Raw genomic sequence first — 15,812 nt, 5'->3', positions numbered from 1 at the left:
AGCTGCCACCAGTGATGTTATGATCTTTATTCTTCATCACTGTGTGGACTGCAATTACTTGAATGTCATCCAGAGTACCAGCCTTTCTTCTGTGCTTTCTGGAATAAAGTCACTATTTGGCTTCTGAATATCTTATAGAATGGTTAAAAGAGCAACCAGCAAACTGTCTGGGACTCATTTTGATGAAGGTTAAGTGCTATATGTGTTTAATGAGTTTTGGCTTTTATTTACTAAAGCTTAGTATTGGGGAAAATACTAAACCATATGCTTGAAATTACACATTCTTCTAAAAGAAGAATCTAGTAAGAGACTTGTTTTTTTTTATTTTTATGTTTTTTTCTTTTTTTTTCCAGTTTTTATTTTAAGAGACAGTGGCCATGAGAAGCTGTTTAGGTTCATCACATGTACCTAATTGAAAGGATATATCTGCATTTGAAGCTTCTTTTACTGATCTAACTACAAATACATCTTGCCTGTGTCAAAAGCTATGGTTGAGCCTTGTGTGACAAATAGAAACTGGGACTTGCGTTGCTGCAGATCACTTTCCATCAGTGTAATATCTTTCCACTTTGAGTTTAAGTCTGGGTTTTTACCCTGTGTTGGTTAACTGCCCTGAAACCCCTCAGTGTAGCAGTGGCTTGGCTGACTTTTAGGTTAATACAGTTGAAATCAGTGTTTCTGTGGGTTACTCTTTATGTCCCTGTTGGGAAGTCACTTGGTTACTGATCACTGTCATGGGAGCAGAGACAAAAGGAAGAGGTTATCAATCAAACTGGAATATTTGAGGGAGAATAAAAATTGATTTAATCCTTAAAAAAAGGCATAGTGTAATGGCTCTATTTCAGTTGAGTTTCAATAGTCTTTCTTGATTTTGCTTTTTTTTGTTTTAAGACTTTCTGCAAATATTTTTAAAGCAGTATAGATTAATGTAAGTTGGAAGGCATTCAGTGGCTTCCTAGACACTGGTTCCTGCCTTTTCATATCAGTAGCACTTTGGAGGTCATTGTATTAAGGCAGTCTTAAATCTGTATAAATTAAAGTCAGTTACAGACAGCTAGGTGGTGCTTTATTTAGATGGTGAATTCTTAAACTGTTTTGATACAAAAAAGGCTTGTGCTATGATGCCATGTAATCAAAGGAAAATATACTTTCTAGCTTTTTCCCCACCCGTGTTTTGCCCAGTTGACCAGTCTCTTAAGCTTCTGTCTAATCATGAATGCTGATCAGAATAAACCCCAAGGATTTTTAATTTCAAAGGATCGAAAATAGGATGAAATTAAAGTCTCTTATGTGTAAGAGATGTACTCTTATGCTGTTAAGACTCATATATAAGGTGTTTGATATGCAATTGAATACTTTCAAATTACTTTTAAATTTCAGTTATCCTGAGCCTCAGTCTTACAAGAATTCTTAAGTAATTTTATATATAGATAAAAAATTACTGAATATACTATATTTTATACATACATATATATATATAAAAAATAAAATCATTGTGGGTCAGCCCTTAAAACTCTGAAATAGTGTAATACAATGTTCTCTTGCTTCCTGAATTTTTTCCTGCAGCTCCCAGCTATTTTCTGCCCAAAGATCCAGTAGTAGTGGAGCATGGCAGTTCAGGGTAGAGGCACTTCCTTTACCCGTTTCAGTGACTGTTACGGGTACATATTTTGTAAGTATGGAAGTTAAACCTGCCTCTTGCTCATCATCTGAGATGTGCTCTCCGAAGTTGTAAAGGGAAAATGGGGCAGAGATATTAGGCTAAACCAGGAATTGGAAGTTCAGGTGCAAATTTCTATATAGGCTCCTTTCTGTAGTCTCTTCTCTATTTGTCTGTGTGGCTGTTCTTCTCTTGTGATCCTTTCTATAGTGCTTAATCATATTGACTCTTTTTCCATGTTACTTTTAAGTCTGCTGGCTTCCTGATTTCTGAAGCATTGATGAAACTACAGAAAGTTTTACTTTTCAGTTTGAAAGGACTGAACAAAGCTCAGGCAGTTAAACTAAATGAAAGTCTGTACAAAACTCAGAGGTGATTAACATAGTTTTGTCATGTTTCACTTATGACATGGGTTTAGTTAATATTAGCTTTTCAGTGATGGATATTGAGAAGAATCTGGTATTTCCACAGCCTGTATTGCTCAAACTGGTAACGTGCAATGCATTTTGTGGTCTACTACCTGCAACTCTATAAAACCAGTTAAATGTCATCTAAAACCTTGGTGGCAGAGGGTGGGAACTAACAGCTGTGGGGCACCAAAAGTTTATTTACTCCTTTTACCATTCAGATTCTCAGAATAGGAACCACCCTGGAAACAAAGCAGTCCTAACGTAATAGTACCTATTTAACGTCAAAAGTATGCCTGCTGATCTTCAAATTTGACAGCTTTTTACTTTCTCACTTTTTAAGATCTATTTAGACCCATCCTTCACATGTGTCACAAGAATGTAAAGCTTGTGACAGAACAAGAGAGGTTTATAGTTCATATTCTTACACAAAATTTTAATTTAGTGTAAACTGACATCAAATTTAAGGGAAGAACTGAAAACCTAACACCTATTTAAAAATGTGCCTGCTTTGTGAGGCTCTTCATTGCTGTTGTTGTGAGTCCTTGTAAGTGCTGTTACAAATTGTTTGCATGCCCCTCCCTTTCCACAACTAATCCAGCCAATTTATGTGAGCGTACTTAAGCAATTTTGATTGCTGCTGAGTAATGCAAAAGTGGTTAAAAGAATGATGAGTAATGTATCCTGATTCCAGCATCCTGTACCCAGTGTGTACGCAAAACTTAGGTTCTACAAAGCTTTCCTTGTCTTAGTGTACATCAGGCTGTGGTATTGGCTGAAGAACTGCTGTTTAGCTTAGCTCAGTGCCCTAGAGAGCAAATACTATATAAAGGCATATTTGAGCAGAATTTCGAGTTTGCTTATCATCAGGGGACTGGTTAATAGTCATCCTAACTTGAAGTCTATTGTAAAGAATATACATACAGAAAGCTGTATAGATATTTTCAAAACAGGCCTCTGATTTTTTCAATATTTAATTTTTTAACTATATTGTGTCTCTGGAATCTTTGACTGCCTTGCATACAAGTGTGGTCAACATATTATCAATGTACATAAAATGTGTGTGTGTGGGAAGCAAAGTCATCCTACTCTTGGTGAGTGATACCAGTAACCCATGCATCCTATCTGGTAATTTAGCCATTTGAGTTGTGATATATAAACTTATATATTCTGTAGCATGTAGACTCACCAAGGCTCACTGCCAACATGCTTATTTTGCTGTTTAAGTGAAAGAACAGTAAATCAGAGCTAGACTCTGCTTACAGAATTAAAATCAGTGAGCCATTCAAGAGCCTGATATTGTTAGACTGAAATTGTTAGCATAATTGATGATTTTTTTCTTTCAAATACATGTAACACTCAATGAGATAGATTAGGTGATGGAAATTGCCATAGTGAGTTTGCCATAATAAGGCTTAAAACAATGCCTATTTCAGAATTTCAGACTTGTGGCCTCCTGAGTTTGAGAGAGTCTCCAGCTGGTGATAGCGTTGCCAGAGGTGTAGGTTCTCTAGTGTTATCCAGCTAAATCTTATGTCATGCATGAAAATCATGTAAGATGTGCTTTTTGGTTTGTTTCAGAATAGCCAGTGGCTTGCCTAGGAGTTTGGCAGTTGCCAGGGATCTGGAAAAGCAACTACATTGTAGATAAATTCTACTTGTGTATGTACTGCATACACTGTATTTCTTGAAAATGTGTTTAATGTCACTGTTGAATGCAGTCTAGAGTTATTTTGACCATGCCCTTTTATTCCTGGGATTTGTAGAGGCCTTGGAATTGATTAGTGTAGTTCTGGATCGAACCCATTGTTACTCTGTGACTTGTCCCATGCCCCTCTGTAGACAGCACCGGATATTCCATGGAGAGGTGTAAGAGAGACTGTAGCAAGCTTATTTGCATGGCTCTGTTTTGTCTTACACTTATGCCTAGTAACTAGAGGTTAAACTTTAAAGATTTACAGCCTTTTGGTCATCCTTGCCTGTAGGAACTTGATTTGTGCTGTACATGTGCGTATCTCTTACCTTTTACATCTTTCTGCCACATGAATGGTTGAATGGTCTGTAGCATGGTGTTTCACAGTCTAACAACATGTTATCTTGGAAATTATTTTACTGATTTTTACTTTTTTCCATTTTATTATTTTGCTGTTACTTTGTTAATTTAATGTTCTCTTGTACTATTGCTGCTTTCCTACCTTCCAGTCAGCATTACTGGTTTATTCTTATATCATGACTCTTTAAGCAAAAGATATTCCAGAACTTGGTGGTTTTAATTATCTTCTCCTGAACCTCTTTTCAGTTCACTGACCTTTCAGGGAGAGGAAGCGGTGACACTGTATCGCTGTCACTTGTCACTCTACAGAGCAAGAGTAGATCCACATTACAAAAAGAAACTGTAAACATATAATAGCAGACTTGACCATTTCTACTGGGAACCATATTAAAATGTCCCTTTCTGACCCCAGATCAAAGCTTTTTATAGAATATATTTTCAGTCTGTGAGGACTGATGGACTCTTCTTGCAAGATAATATCATCTGATCTTGGCTTAATATTATGATTTTCAAACAAACCAAAGCCTGGAAGAATTCTTTGTTACTCTAAAAAAACTTTCAGATCCTGAATTTTTAATTTTCTGTGCATCACTAATATGACTAAGATTGTTTTAAGAAGTTGCTTTGAATTAAAATACTGTACCATAAGGTAAACAATCATTACTGAATTGGCTTTTAAACTGCATACTTTGTTACTGTACTTTTCTAGCTTTCAGAAAACTAAGGTCCTGACTTTGACCATATTAAGGTCTCTTGTTGTGAGAGTAAAATATTGCCAGTTGTGTGCAATGCTGTCAGATTTATACTGCCAGCTTTTTCTTATGACTTGTCAGTACAGACACAATTTTTTTAATTGTTAAAAAATAAAAGTGTAAAAGTCTGTTTTCTGTGATACCATTACCTAATATCTAGCAGCAGAACTCTTGAGGTGCTGCTATTTAAAATGTATTTTACCAGAAATCTTGATAAAATACAGGTTTGCTTAGTGAATCTCTTGACTAATAGTTTATCATTTACAGTAATAATTTATTGACTAATGTTTTATGATGATCTTATTTTTGCTAATTATTTTTTGAAAAATTTCATCACAGCTATAGCTTATTTTGGCAGAAACAAAAGAACAAAATTTTGTTCCTGAAGAAATGCGAGTTTTAAAAGGTCAAATGCTTTTATTCATAAATCACTTTGTTACTTGGGAATAATTCATTTTGGTATAAATGAAATGGAGAAGACAACCTTTCCTGGCTTCAGGAATCACAGCACTGACAGCTAAGTCTTGAAAAGAAAAATTTCTCCTCTCCTTTGAAACAAAGTGTTTTAATAAGCAAAGTTATTGTCTACTGGCATTATTGGACATGTGGTCAGTTGTCATGTTCCTCTGACCAACTGAACAAAGTTTGAACTTCTGTCTACTTGTTCCCTGCTGTTAGGCTACCCTGTCATGATCAAGGCCTCAGCAGGTGGTGGTGGGAAAGGCATGAGAATCGCTTGGGATGATGAAGAGACCAGGTGAGATGCTGTCCAAAAGCTTGCCTTGATGAGTGCTGCAGTTACAGAAGTCCCATTAAGCCACTGTGAGCTGACAGTTGAGCCGATACAAAATGATAGAGAAATTGGGTGTTATTTGGTTTTTCCCCTTTCGTATAGTGAACAGTATACTTTGCATGTGTCTAAAGATAATTTTTGCATAAATCTTACAAAACACAGCCCATTAATTTGATTTAAAATCCCAGCATTCACAACTGCCTTTAATCAATGTAAACTGTAAGTTTAGATTGTAAATAACGTTTTGCTGTAGGCCTTTCAGAATGCTGATTTATTAATTGTTGCTGTGTTACATAGAATATTTATTGGCCCTGATTCTCCAACATTAATGCATGCTTTTAGTTCTGTTAAAGTTGATTATTTATGTGTAGAAACATGATGTTTTCAGAATACGTTCAAATAAACGCATACTTCTGTGTTTAAAATACTTGCCTTGGCAAACTATTGTGCTTTTGCCTGTTTGGAACAATGTTTGTTTAAACACCTCCATTTTCATGTCTTTTAATGGTTATCTGAATCTTGAACACTTCATGACACTTGTTATGACTTAAAGTTTTGCAATCCATTCTCTGCTGATACTCGGCAGTGAGAAGCCTGGTTTCAGCCGTATGTGCCACTGATGTTACAGAAAAATGTGTTTTGTTTTTTTTTTTTTTTCAAAGAATTGTAACAAAAAGCCTGTTTGATCCAAAATTAGGTAACCACCTAAATATTTTCTTTTCCACATGGAGAAAGCAGCACATATGCTGGAATCAACTCAAAGTGTAGCTCAGGTTTTCATTAGTTTAGTTACCTGCAAGATTTCCCATTCATGGTTTGTTGGTTTTGTTTTTTTTTTGTTGTTTTTTTTTTCTTTGAGTTTCCAGTTAAATTTTTGTCGAAACTTAAAAACTGGACAAAACCAGTGAATTGCTAGCAATTAAATTTTAGATTTAAAGAAAGCGTGGTGGGTTTTCTTGTACCTTGCTGCCTCTAGTTCATTTATATTCAAGTCTAAATGGGAAAATAAGGTTTTGTGCATTAGAATGAAGATTTAGAATAACCTTTCTTACAAGAATTCTTTTGTTTCCACTGCTTTAGAATCCAAAACTACTGCCTTGATCTTGTTCAGGCAGCAATTGTGGCTGTTGGACTTGAAAGGAAGGCATTCCTTTCTTATTTTGCTCAGAAAGGAGCAAAGGAGCTTGATTAAAGTAACTTCAAAAATTGAAAACTGGATCTGAAATTATGGTTGCTAATTTGTTTCGGAGAAAAGTTGTGGTTACTGTGTAGAAAGTCACCTGATGATGGAGCTGATTGGTAACAACAGAAACTAGCCAGGGATGCTCTTTTTTTGTACATTTGCATACAAAATTAATTTAGTGATATTACTTTGACCAAGTGATATTTAGTGATACTAGTTTGAGATGCTTGCCTTGCTTACTGAAAGCCTTTAAAGTACCATTCAGCTCATTATTTGCCTGTGGTGTCCTCCTAATAATTCTTTCAGATAGTTATGCAAGCCTTATCTTTGCAGTATAATTTTATAGAGTAATATCTAAAAGGTCCTAAGAGAAATAATACCTGGAGTCAAATTGACCCTAGTTACTGCTCCTACATAAGGAAATGCTGATTTTTCAAATTTACAGGTAGACAGCAATGAAGGCCAAATTACGTTGGCAAAATACTCGTTGCAGGAAGATAAAAGTGAGATTAAGAGAACTGAAGATATAAACAGATTTACTTTGCATGTACATATGAAGTACAGAATTTGGATTTCTCATACAGTCTGTCGTGAAATATGTATGAGCCTGTAAAAGATTTCTTGTAGTATCTATTAATTGTATTATGGAATTAAGATTGTTCCTTTTTGTGTCTGAAGAGCATAATGTTTTGAAGATGACTCACCTTGCTACTGACAAAACAATGTATCTGTAGTTTTAATATTGCATAAATAAGTTGTTGAACTCATGTATCGTCTTGCTGCATTCAAATCCATGTAATCCTAAAAATAAACTCATCTTCAGCTATTGGCAGACCCTGGAAAGCCATTATCTGAATAGCGTTTTGTATTTCAGCAGTCATAGATGGAAGATGAGTGTGAAGAATATTTTCATTTGTAAACTTCTTGGCTTTGTCATGTGAGATTAATTCCAAATGCTATTTGAAACAAAATTAGTATAACCTAATTTTGAAACATACTTTTGGCTATGTATAATATTAAAGGAAGGCATAGATGTATTGTTGTGTGACATGGAGAAAAATCACTGGAAATAGGAAAGACCTGTCTGAATGACTTAATTGCTACTGTTAAAGCATTATTCACTGTGGTAATTCACTAGTGCTTCATCTTTCACATCTCTTAAGTATACCTAGTGATGAAAATTGTTAGGTCCTCTAAATATTATGGTATTCCAGCTGCAGCTAAGACTTCTGTACCTTTCAGCTACTGTTTCTAACTAGGAATACTGGAATAGTTTTACCACTGTTACAATGACTTTTTAAATAGCCCATCACGTGCATGCAGCTGTGGAGGTCTGTCATGTTGCCCTCTACCTCTTTCTCTGGAGTCTGAATTTCCTCAGATATGAATCCCTTCTGTTGCATTTTTCCAAATTTCAGTCAAGTTCTAGTGTGGAATTTTGTGTACAGTTCAAACCACTAGTACATGTCTGATATTAAAATAACCCTATTTTCACTCTAATGTAATAATAAATAGTATTTATCCAAACCAACCCTCTTTCTTCACATAATATACCCACTTACAAGTATATTGAAAATGAAGTGCAGATTTCTGAAGAACAGTTTACATTGAATTCAGGTTTGTACATTCTTCACGGCGTGAGAAAGTTCTGCAGCTATATGTATCTAAAAGTACTTCTGTCTTAGTGTAGCTGCTCATTTCAGCTCTGGTCCTGTATATGAAGAGCCTCTGTGCTTGCATCCCAGACAGCCTGATCTGAAAGTGCTTTCCAAGTACAGGCAACATGAAGCTCATTACGAAGTACAACAAAATGTGACTAGTGTAGGTACCTGAATACCTAGAAACTTTTCTGTATGATCCCTTCTTTGATTGTGGAGAAACTGAAGGCTTTCTTGCTTTCAGTAAGCTTGTAACAGTTGTAGTTGTAACTAAGTTTGTAGGCTTTATGGCTTCAAATGGTCTGCTGGCAGCTCTGAAGAGGAATTTGCTTGAGGACCCTATCCTCTCCAAAGGACAGATTTAAATTATCTGGCAGAGGTTGTGATGGATCTTTGCACACAAAGATACTTACTGGCGCGTAGGTTCAGTATCAGAGGTCATCATACAGAAACTACTGGACTTTGTCTTAAATTGTGGATTTGCAGATAGAAATTAGTTTCTCTAGTCATTTCAGTGGCAAACATGATAACCTCTGAGTTGGAAATCTTCACTGAATTATCTTCTGACAATTCCCTTTTGAGAAATTTGGAGCTTTGTGCTAATCCCCTCCCCCCAGTTGTCATAACTTTTAAAACTTTTCCTAGATACTGAAATCTTGCATGCCTAGAGAGAGTATGTTTTGAAAGGTTTCAACAAGGCAGCTTCCTGCAACAGATATTTAGAGACATGAAAGATTTTGCCTTTTAACTTATAATAACAGGAAAATATAAATGGTCCTGTTACTTAAATTCTTTGTTGGTGCTTATGCCGATTTTATGAGCTTAAGTCAAACATCTGCTTCTAAATTCCAAGAGCCCCTTATAATTTCTCTTCTGTGGTCCTATGGTACCATGCTGTGTTTACTTCCACTGTTCCACAGTTGTTGCTCTTCACTGGGATGATACAACAGGATATGTGGGAGAACTACTACCAGATTTGTTTTTGTAATCTGCAGTCATTTTTTGCAGTTTCCCACCTTCCTTCAGAAACATCTGTTGAAGGTTTGTTTTTTTTGTTTTTTTTTCCTCTCCTGATGTTGTAGTCTTCCAATGGCTCTGAAGGAATGAGCAGGAATCCACCACCTCCTGAGGCAAAGGAAGTATGAAGAGTGCAGTATGAGAGGACAATGCTTTTAAAAAAACTGAACAGCATTCCCTATTACAAGTCTGTACATTAAGTTTTATTACCCTCCCAAAGCAGTGCACTTGTCCTGTGAGGCTGCTTTGCAAATATGGGAGTGTGTGGGTTTGGCATCCTTGGACTGCCCTGTAGAGGTATGTGAGGTAGTAGTCTTAAGGTCAGGAGAAACAGTCAGTTGGATCAGTGAAGAACAGGGTTTCCTAAGAACTGTATCTTTTTTAAACAGATTTCCGTGCTAGCAGCTGCATGTGTGAACAGATGGAAAATGCTGTGACTACATACTTGTATTTTTTTAAATTTAATCAGGCTGTAGCAGTGAATATTGTTTTTTATTTCTGTAAAATAAAATATCGTTTGTGTATTTGTTCGGTGCTTAACTTACCATTCATGGTTTTAGAGGGATTCCACTGTACTAATAGTTATCTAACATGGTTTTTAACTAGATGGTCTTTCCAACTCTGGCCTTGAAAAGAAAATACACAGAATCCCAGAATGGTTGAGGCTGGAAGGGACCACCGGCGGTCATCTAATCCAACTTCTCTCCTTACACAGAGTCAGGTAGAGCCACATTCCTTGGGATTGTGTCCAGATGGCTCTTGAACTTCTCCAGGGGTGGAAACTCTGCAGTCTCTCTGGGCAACCTATTCCAGTGCTAGGTCATTCTCACAGTAAAGAAGCTTAGGTGGACTATCTTGTGTTTTAGTTTATGCCTGTTGCATCTTGTTGTATTGCCTGGCACCACAGAGGAGAGGCTGGCCCCATCCTTTTGACACCCTCCCTTCAGATAGTTATGCATACTGATAAGATTCTCCCTAAGCCTTCTCTCCTCCAGGCTGAACAGGCCCAGCTCCCTCAGCCTTTCCTTATATTAGAAATTGAAATATTACATAATGACTGCAGTCGTTTGTTATTGTCTGTCTGCTTCCAAAGAAAAAGGTTGTTTTAATTAAAGCAGCAATGCTGATCTTGGAGCTAGACGCAGAAGGTTTACATGGGCTATTTCACTTCAGACAGCCACAAGAAAGCTTGTGCCAAGATCAGTAAATGCTTTTGTGGAACCTGTACTTCATTGTGGGGAAAAGAAGTACTGTAGAGAGACATGGGAGCCTTTAAAGGCATCCTGTTCTTACAGAATCATGCATGTTTGAAGGGACCTAGGGCCATCATCTCGTTCAGTTTCATCCTCTGAATAGGATCAATACTCAATTTGAAACTGGTTGCTTAGAGCTTTGCCCGGTTGGGTCTTGCATTCCATTTCCACAGCCTCTCTAAACAGCCTGCCCCATTTTTCAGTTCTTTACAGTCACTTTTTTTCCTTGCATACATTTAGAAACTCCTCACTTCAATTTATGGCCCCTATCTCATTTTTTCTCTGCTGTGCACTGCAGTAAAGAGTGTGGCTTTGTTGTCTTACAAAGCATCTCAAAGCACTGGAAGGTTGCTGTTAGATGTCATTGAGCCATGAGCTACCTATTAAAAAAAAAAAGAACCCAAAAAAACCCCAACCACTTCCCCTGAACTCTCCCACACCTCCCCCAATTACTAACAAACCAAAACCATACCTCTCCCAACCAACACATAGCCCCAAAAAATCCCCAAAGCTATACAAACACTTGAGGTCTCAGAGATACTGAGTTGCTTGAAGAAGTATTTGTCCATTTTGTCAGCTTGAGTAGGTGAGCTTTTAACAAATTTGCACTGCAGTATTATCCCTACTGGCCTCTTCCTTCCAGTTCTTACCCTGTATGCTCTTTCCCAAGAAGAGATCGTATATTTGATCTGCTGCTTCATAAAAAGGGGCAAACCTATCCTACTGCCTGTCTTAAAGATTGGGTAGCCGTTTATTGCAGTTGTGTGGCCATGTCAGCTATTCTAAGGATGTTGCAGTTCTGTGCCTGCATGCAGACTCCAGATCCTGTTTCTTTCTTTGGGTATATGCCTTTATGTGCAGCTACCTGAGGTGGGCCTCTTGATTTAGTCCCTGCCCCTCGATGCCTCCAGGCTTTATTAGTGTGCAGCTGTCACCAGCATGACCCACCCTGTCCCTGAGGAGGGGCAGTGGCATTCCCTGCCTGCCTTAGGCATGGACTGTGGTGGCCTTTCATCCAGCTGCTTCAAACCCAACTTAGGTCAAGTAATCTGATGTGCGATAGATACGAGTGCAGCCAGGGCTGTGGAGTCGCCACATGTACTGCATGATGGCATACATGCTTACTGACTCCATGGCAGTGTGTCTCAGGTGGCTGACCTGGGGCATGAGTCATCCTTGCTGCAGGCAGCTGTGGGACCCTTTTCATCATGAATCAGTCTGTTTAATATGGGAAACAGCTAGCAGAAGATCATAGAAACACCTAAAAGCAGCAAATCTGTAAATAAGAAAAAAAACAACAGCAAAACCTGCCACTAAAAGTTACTGAGAATCTATCAAAAAACTTAACAGAGAATCTTGACTGAATAAATAAATAACTTGCAACCAAAATGCCAATCTGCCTCCCCTCTCATGCTCTGCTGTCAAAACTACTTCTGCCACCAGACCCATCTTATGAGGAACTATCAAAAGTATCTCCTGCCAAAGCCCCTCTTAGCTGCTGCTGTTTGCTGTACTCCTTGCATACTGTTGTATACAGCTGTTCCTGTAGCGTAGGGTGCTCAGTAATGCCTAATGCACAGTCTGTCCTCCCTGCCCCTCGGTCTAGGCCACGTGGCTGGTACTGGAAGATGTAGAAGTGTTAGTAGAGAGATAGTCTTTGGAGCGTGGGTCTGTGCAGAGCCCAGTCTTGCAAATCTTCTGACCAGGGTGCCCTTTACCTCGAGTCATAGTGTAGAGTTATCAACAATGGTCTTCACGTAGGTGAGGTACATCAACCTGAATGTATCTTGTCAAACATCAGGGCTTGATAAGGCTGCAGACAGCGTAGTGTTTATAGGGTAAACTGTACCTGGGCCTAGGCAGGGGCAGTAAGCTCAGGCTTCCCTGACTCCAGTTCACCCACACTTCTCTTCTGGTGTTAGCTTGGTCAGGCACATATTAGTGTGGTTGTGCTGCGTGAGGAGCATCTTCCTTGCAGTGAGGCTCTGTAGGGCTATTGCTTGGTGAAAGGAAAATGCTTCAAATACAAATTCTCTTCTAGCTTAAAAGCCTAAACAAGCCTAAACAGCTTTTTTTTTTTTTTTTAAATATTCACGGAGACTGGTCCATCTCCATTTGCTTAGTATGATCTCTTTAAGGAAGCTGAAGTGCTATTAATGGTAATCTTTATTGCTGAACAAATACAACTGCACAGTTTTGTAAGGTGCAAACAAGGTCAGAATACCTGAGATAGTAATTCCTGTTATATATAATTTAAAAAGATTTACAGATGTATGGATTAGATAATTTGGTACCTGACTTTCTTTTTCTAGCAAGTATTGCAGATTAGATTTCTAATTAGCACATACTTCAATGAAGAAAAAATAGTCAATTGTGCATGAAACTGTCTGATAGAATGTTTACAAAAGGAAACAGAGCCTTTGATATAGGAGTTAAAATAGCTCTGTTTCAGTAAGAAACACTGTCTGGCTGTTTGTTACCTCACTTAGGTTTATTGGACAGATCAGGCGGTGTACAGAACCACAAATTTTGATGTCCCTTTTTTTTAAGTAATTCAACATGTTGACATTAAATACAAATTTAAGAAAGATTGTACATTGAGTATAATCTCTCAAAATTATAACACATATTATTCCACAATCTTGAAAGAAGGTGGAAAAAAGCCCCTTTAAATACAAGCATCTCTACACTATGAATTTACCTATCTGGTAGTTTGGTTGTCTGCATTTTGTTTGTGGAATTGAGCTAGATTACAGAGATGGAGAGCATGGAAACTTCAACTCAGTTGTGCTGTAATTCTTATTCCAGGCACAAACACCAGGGCTGCTGTGTTTCAGTAGTCAATCCCATGGAAATTTACCCCGAACTTTCCATATGTATCAACATAAATGGGACTAATATGCCAGTTAAACAGCCTGTATAAAACTTCCATGGAGCCTTTGGGTCCCTGCTTTATGGTACATTTCATCCTGAGAAAGCTGAACATGAAGTTCATAGTCAGCAGCTATGCCCCATAGGAGTAATCTTTCTGCCATCAAAAATAAAATTGATAATTAGAGCATCTTATAATATTTGAGTAATTACATACATATTAGAGAAAACAGAGGGAAATATATGGGACGTGTAGTGTAAACTCAGCTATGCTTTAATACAGGGAAAACTAGCGGTACAGCTGGAATCCTCTATAAAGTGAAGTATTACATCTTCAGGTTGTGTGTTCAGTGAATGAATTTACAAGGTCTGCAATATTACATCTGCGGTTCTTTCATCTAATTAATGTGCGATTAACCTCTGCTATTCCTGAGTATTAAGAGGCCTGTATACCTTAAATAATGGTGAGTGACACCTCTGCTTCTGTATGACAAGTACTTTGTAATTATTGGGTTTTAAAATTTGATTACTTTATTACTTTTGCAGAAGAAAATGCCAACAAAGAAAATTTATTTGAATAATTTTTGTAAATCCGCAGAATTTGTAAGCACATTGAAATTCTCTCTGCGTTGAGGGTTTTTTTGGTTAGTTTTTTTTTTTTTGTCTTTGCAAAAAAAAAAAGGAAGAAAAAAGGGTTGCTCATTAAAGAATCACATGCAAATGGTTAAATTTGGTTTTTGGATGTATGTGTTTATTGATGAAAACTGCCAGATGACTGGAATGAATAAGTGTTCCTTCTCCTGTATACTTCAGAGCTTGATTTAACTTTTACAAATACAGATTATTCTTTTTGTTTCCATTATTTAAGGGAAGGTTTTAGGTTTTCATCTCAAGAAGCTGCTTCAAGTTTTGGCGATGATCGCTTACTGATAGAAAAGTTCATTGATAACCCTCGTCACATAGAAATTCAGGTTTGTAGTGTATTATTTTTACTATTATTAGTTATTGTTTATTTATTTAAGAAGATCTGAAGTCATAAATTAATCAAAGTTCAAAACGTTTCAAACACTCAGCTAAAAAAGGCATATGGTCTTGTGTTTTCCTGTGTCTTGGGCCATTGCTCAAACTACATGGCTATCATGCACAATACAGCCTTCCTGTTTTTATTCCTTACCCTTTCTTTAGCAGGAAGACAATGAACTCTGCTCAGTTTGTTGGGGGAAAGAAAAAAGAAACCACAGTTGTAGGCATCTGTCTACAGATGTCTGTTAGTGGCTGGAGCTTGAACTCTGGATCCTGATTGCAGTGCTTGAGTGCAGCAGAGGATGTAGGAGTTCACGTGCTGCTGTGCTTAACATTTTTCTTCCAACCTCTGGGTGGTTTTGTCAGTATGTTGGAGTATGTTCTGAAGTATCTAATGTTACTAGGGAACTCAGGAGGATTTATGTCCTACTTTGGGCAGTTTGTGCTTCGAAATTGGCTGTGTTCTCCTTAAATTCTGGATTGTGACCATTTATATTTTTGATTGGGTCTAGTGTTAACCCAGATGTGCTAATGCAAAGCAAGACTTTTTGGACCAGACTCTTCAAGAAAAGTATGATTTTAAAATTTATGATGTGTTTGATCTTATGCAAGCAACTAAATCGGGTTTGTCCATGGCCTTGAAATAATCTTTCCTGAGTAGAAATCTATAGGGGGTATATCAGTTACCTCAACAGTTTTGCAGTGAGAGCCTGAAGTATTCTGACAGTAGCTCAGTAGCTGAATGAAACAGCAGTAAATTTGATTCACGTGGAATGATTTTTAAGAGAGAAATATTTAACATTTTTATTCCACCACATATGTGCCTACAGTCTGATATTTCCTGTATTTTTATTTATGTGCACAGGCTAACTTACTGCATATCATGGAATAGTTTGGGTTGTAAGGGACCTTTAAAGGTAATCTAGTCCATCCCACATCTTCAACTATATGGGACATCTTGGACTAGATCAGGTTGCTCAGAGTCCTCTCCAGCTTGGCCTTGAATGTTTCCAGGAATGGGTCATCTGTAACCTGCCTGGGCAACCTCTTCCAGTGTTTCAGCACTCCCATCATAAAGAATTCCTTCCTCATACCCAGTATAAATCTGTTCTCTTGTAGTTTAAAGCTATTATCCCTTATTC

At 37.5% G+C, this 15,812-nt stretch overlaps 1 protein-coding gene across 4 annotated transcripts in view; it reads left to right on the top strand.

Annotated features, from left to right (window-relative positions):
* Nucleotides 1-15,812, top strand: part of PCCA (propionyl-CoA carboxylase subunit alpha) — a 290,674-nt gene that overhangs the window by 77,469 nt on the left and 197,393 nt on the right. For 3 of the 4 annotated variants that reach the window (XM_061472832.1, XM_061472831.1, XM_061472834.1), the window contains 2 exons: nucleotides 5,551-5,629; nucleotides 14,516-14,618. The exons of the other annotated variant lie outside the window; for it this stretch is intronic. In XM_061472832.1, the coding sequence (XP_061328816.1) occupies nucleotides 5,551-5,629; nucleotides 14,516-14,618 (182 nt within the window). The remainder of the gene's footprint in view (nucleotides 1-5,550; nucleotides 5,630-14,515; nucleotides 14,619-15,812) is intronic. 4 annotated transcript variants of the gene reach the window in all.

The sequence above is a fragment of the Pezoporus flaviventris genome, unplaced genomic scaffold, assembly GCF_033815535.1.
Source record: "Pezoporus flaviventris isolate CSIRO_AGI_PZ_B2104156 unplaced genomic scaffold, CSIRO_AGI_Pfla_v1 ptg000072l, whole genome shotgun sequence".
NCBI lineage: Eukaryota > Metazoa > Chordata > Aves > Psittaciformes > Psittacidae > Pezoporus > Pezoporus flaviventris.
Note: the sequence above shows the minus strand (reverse complement) of the source record. Positions and strands in the feature narration are given on the sequence as shown.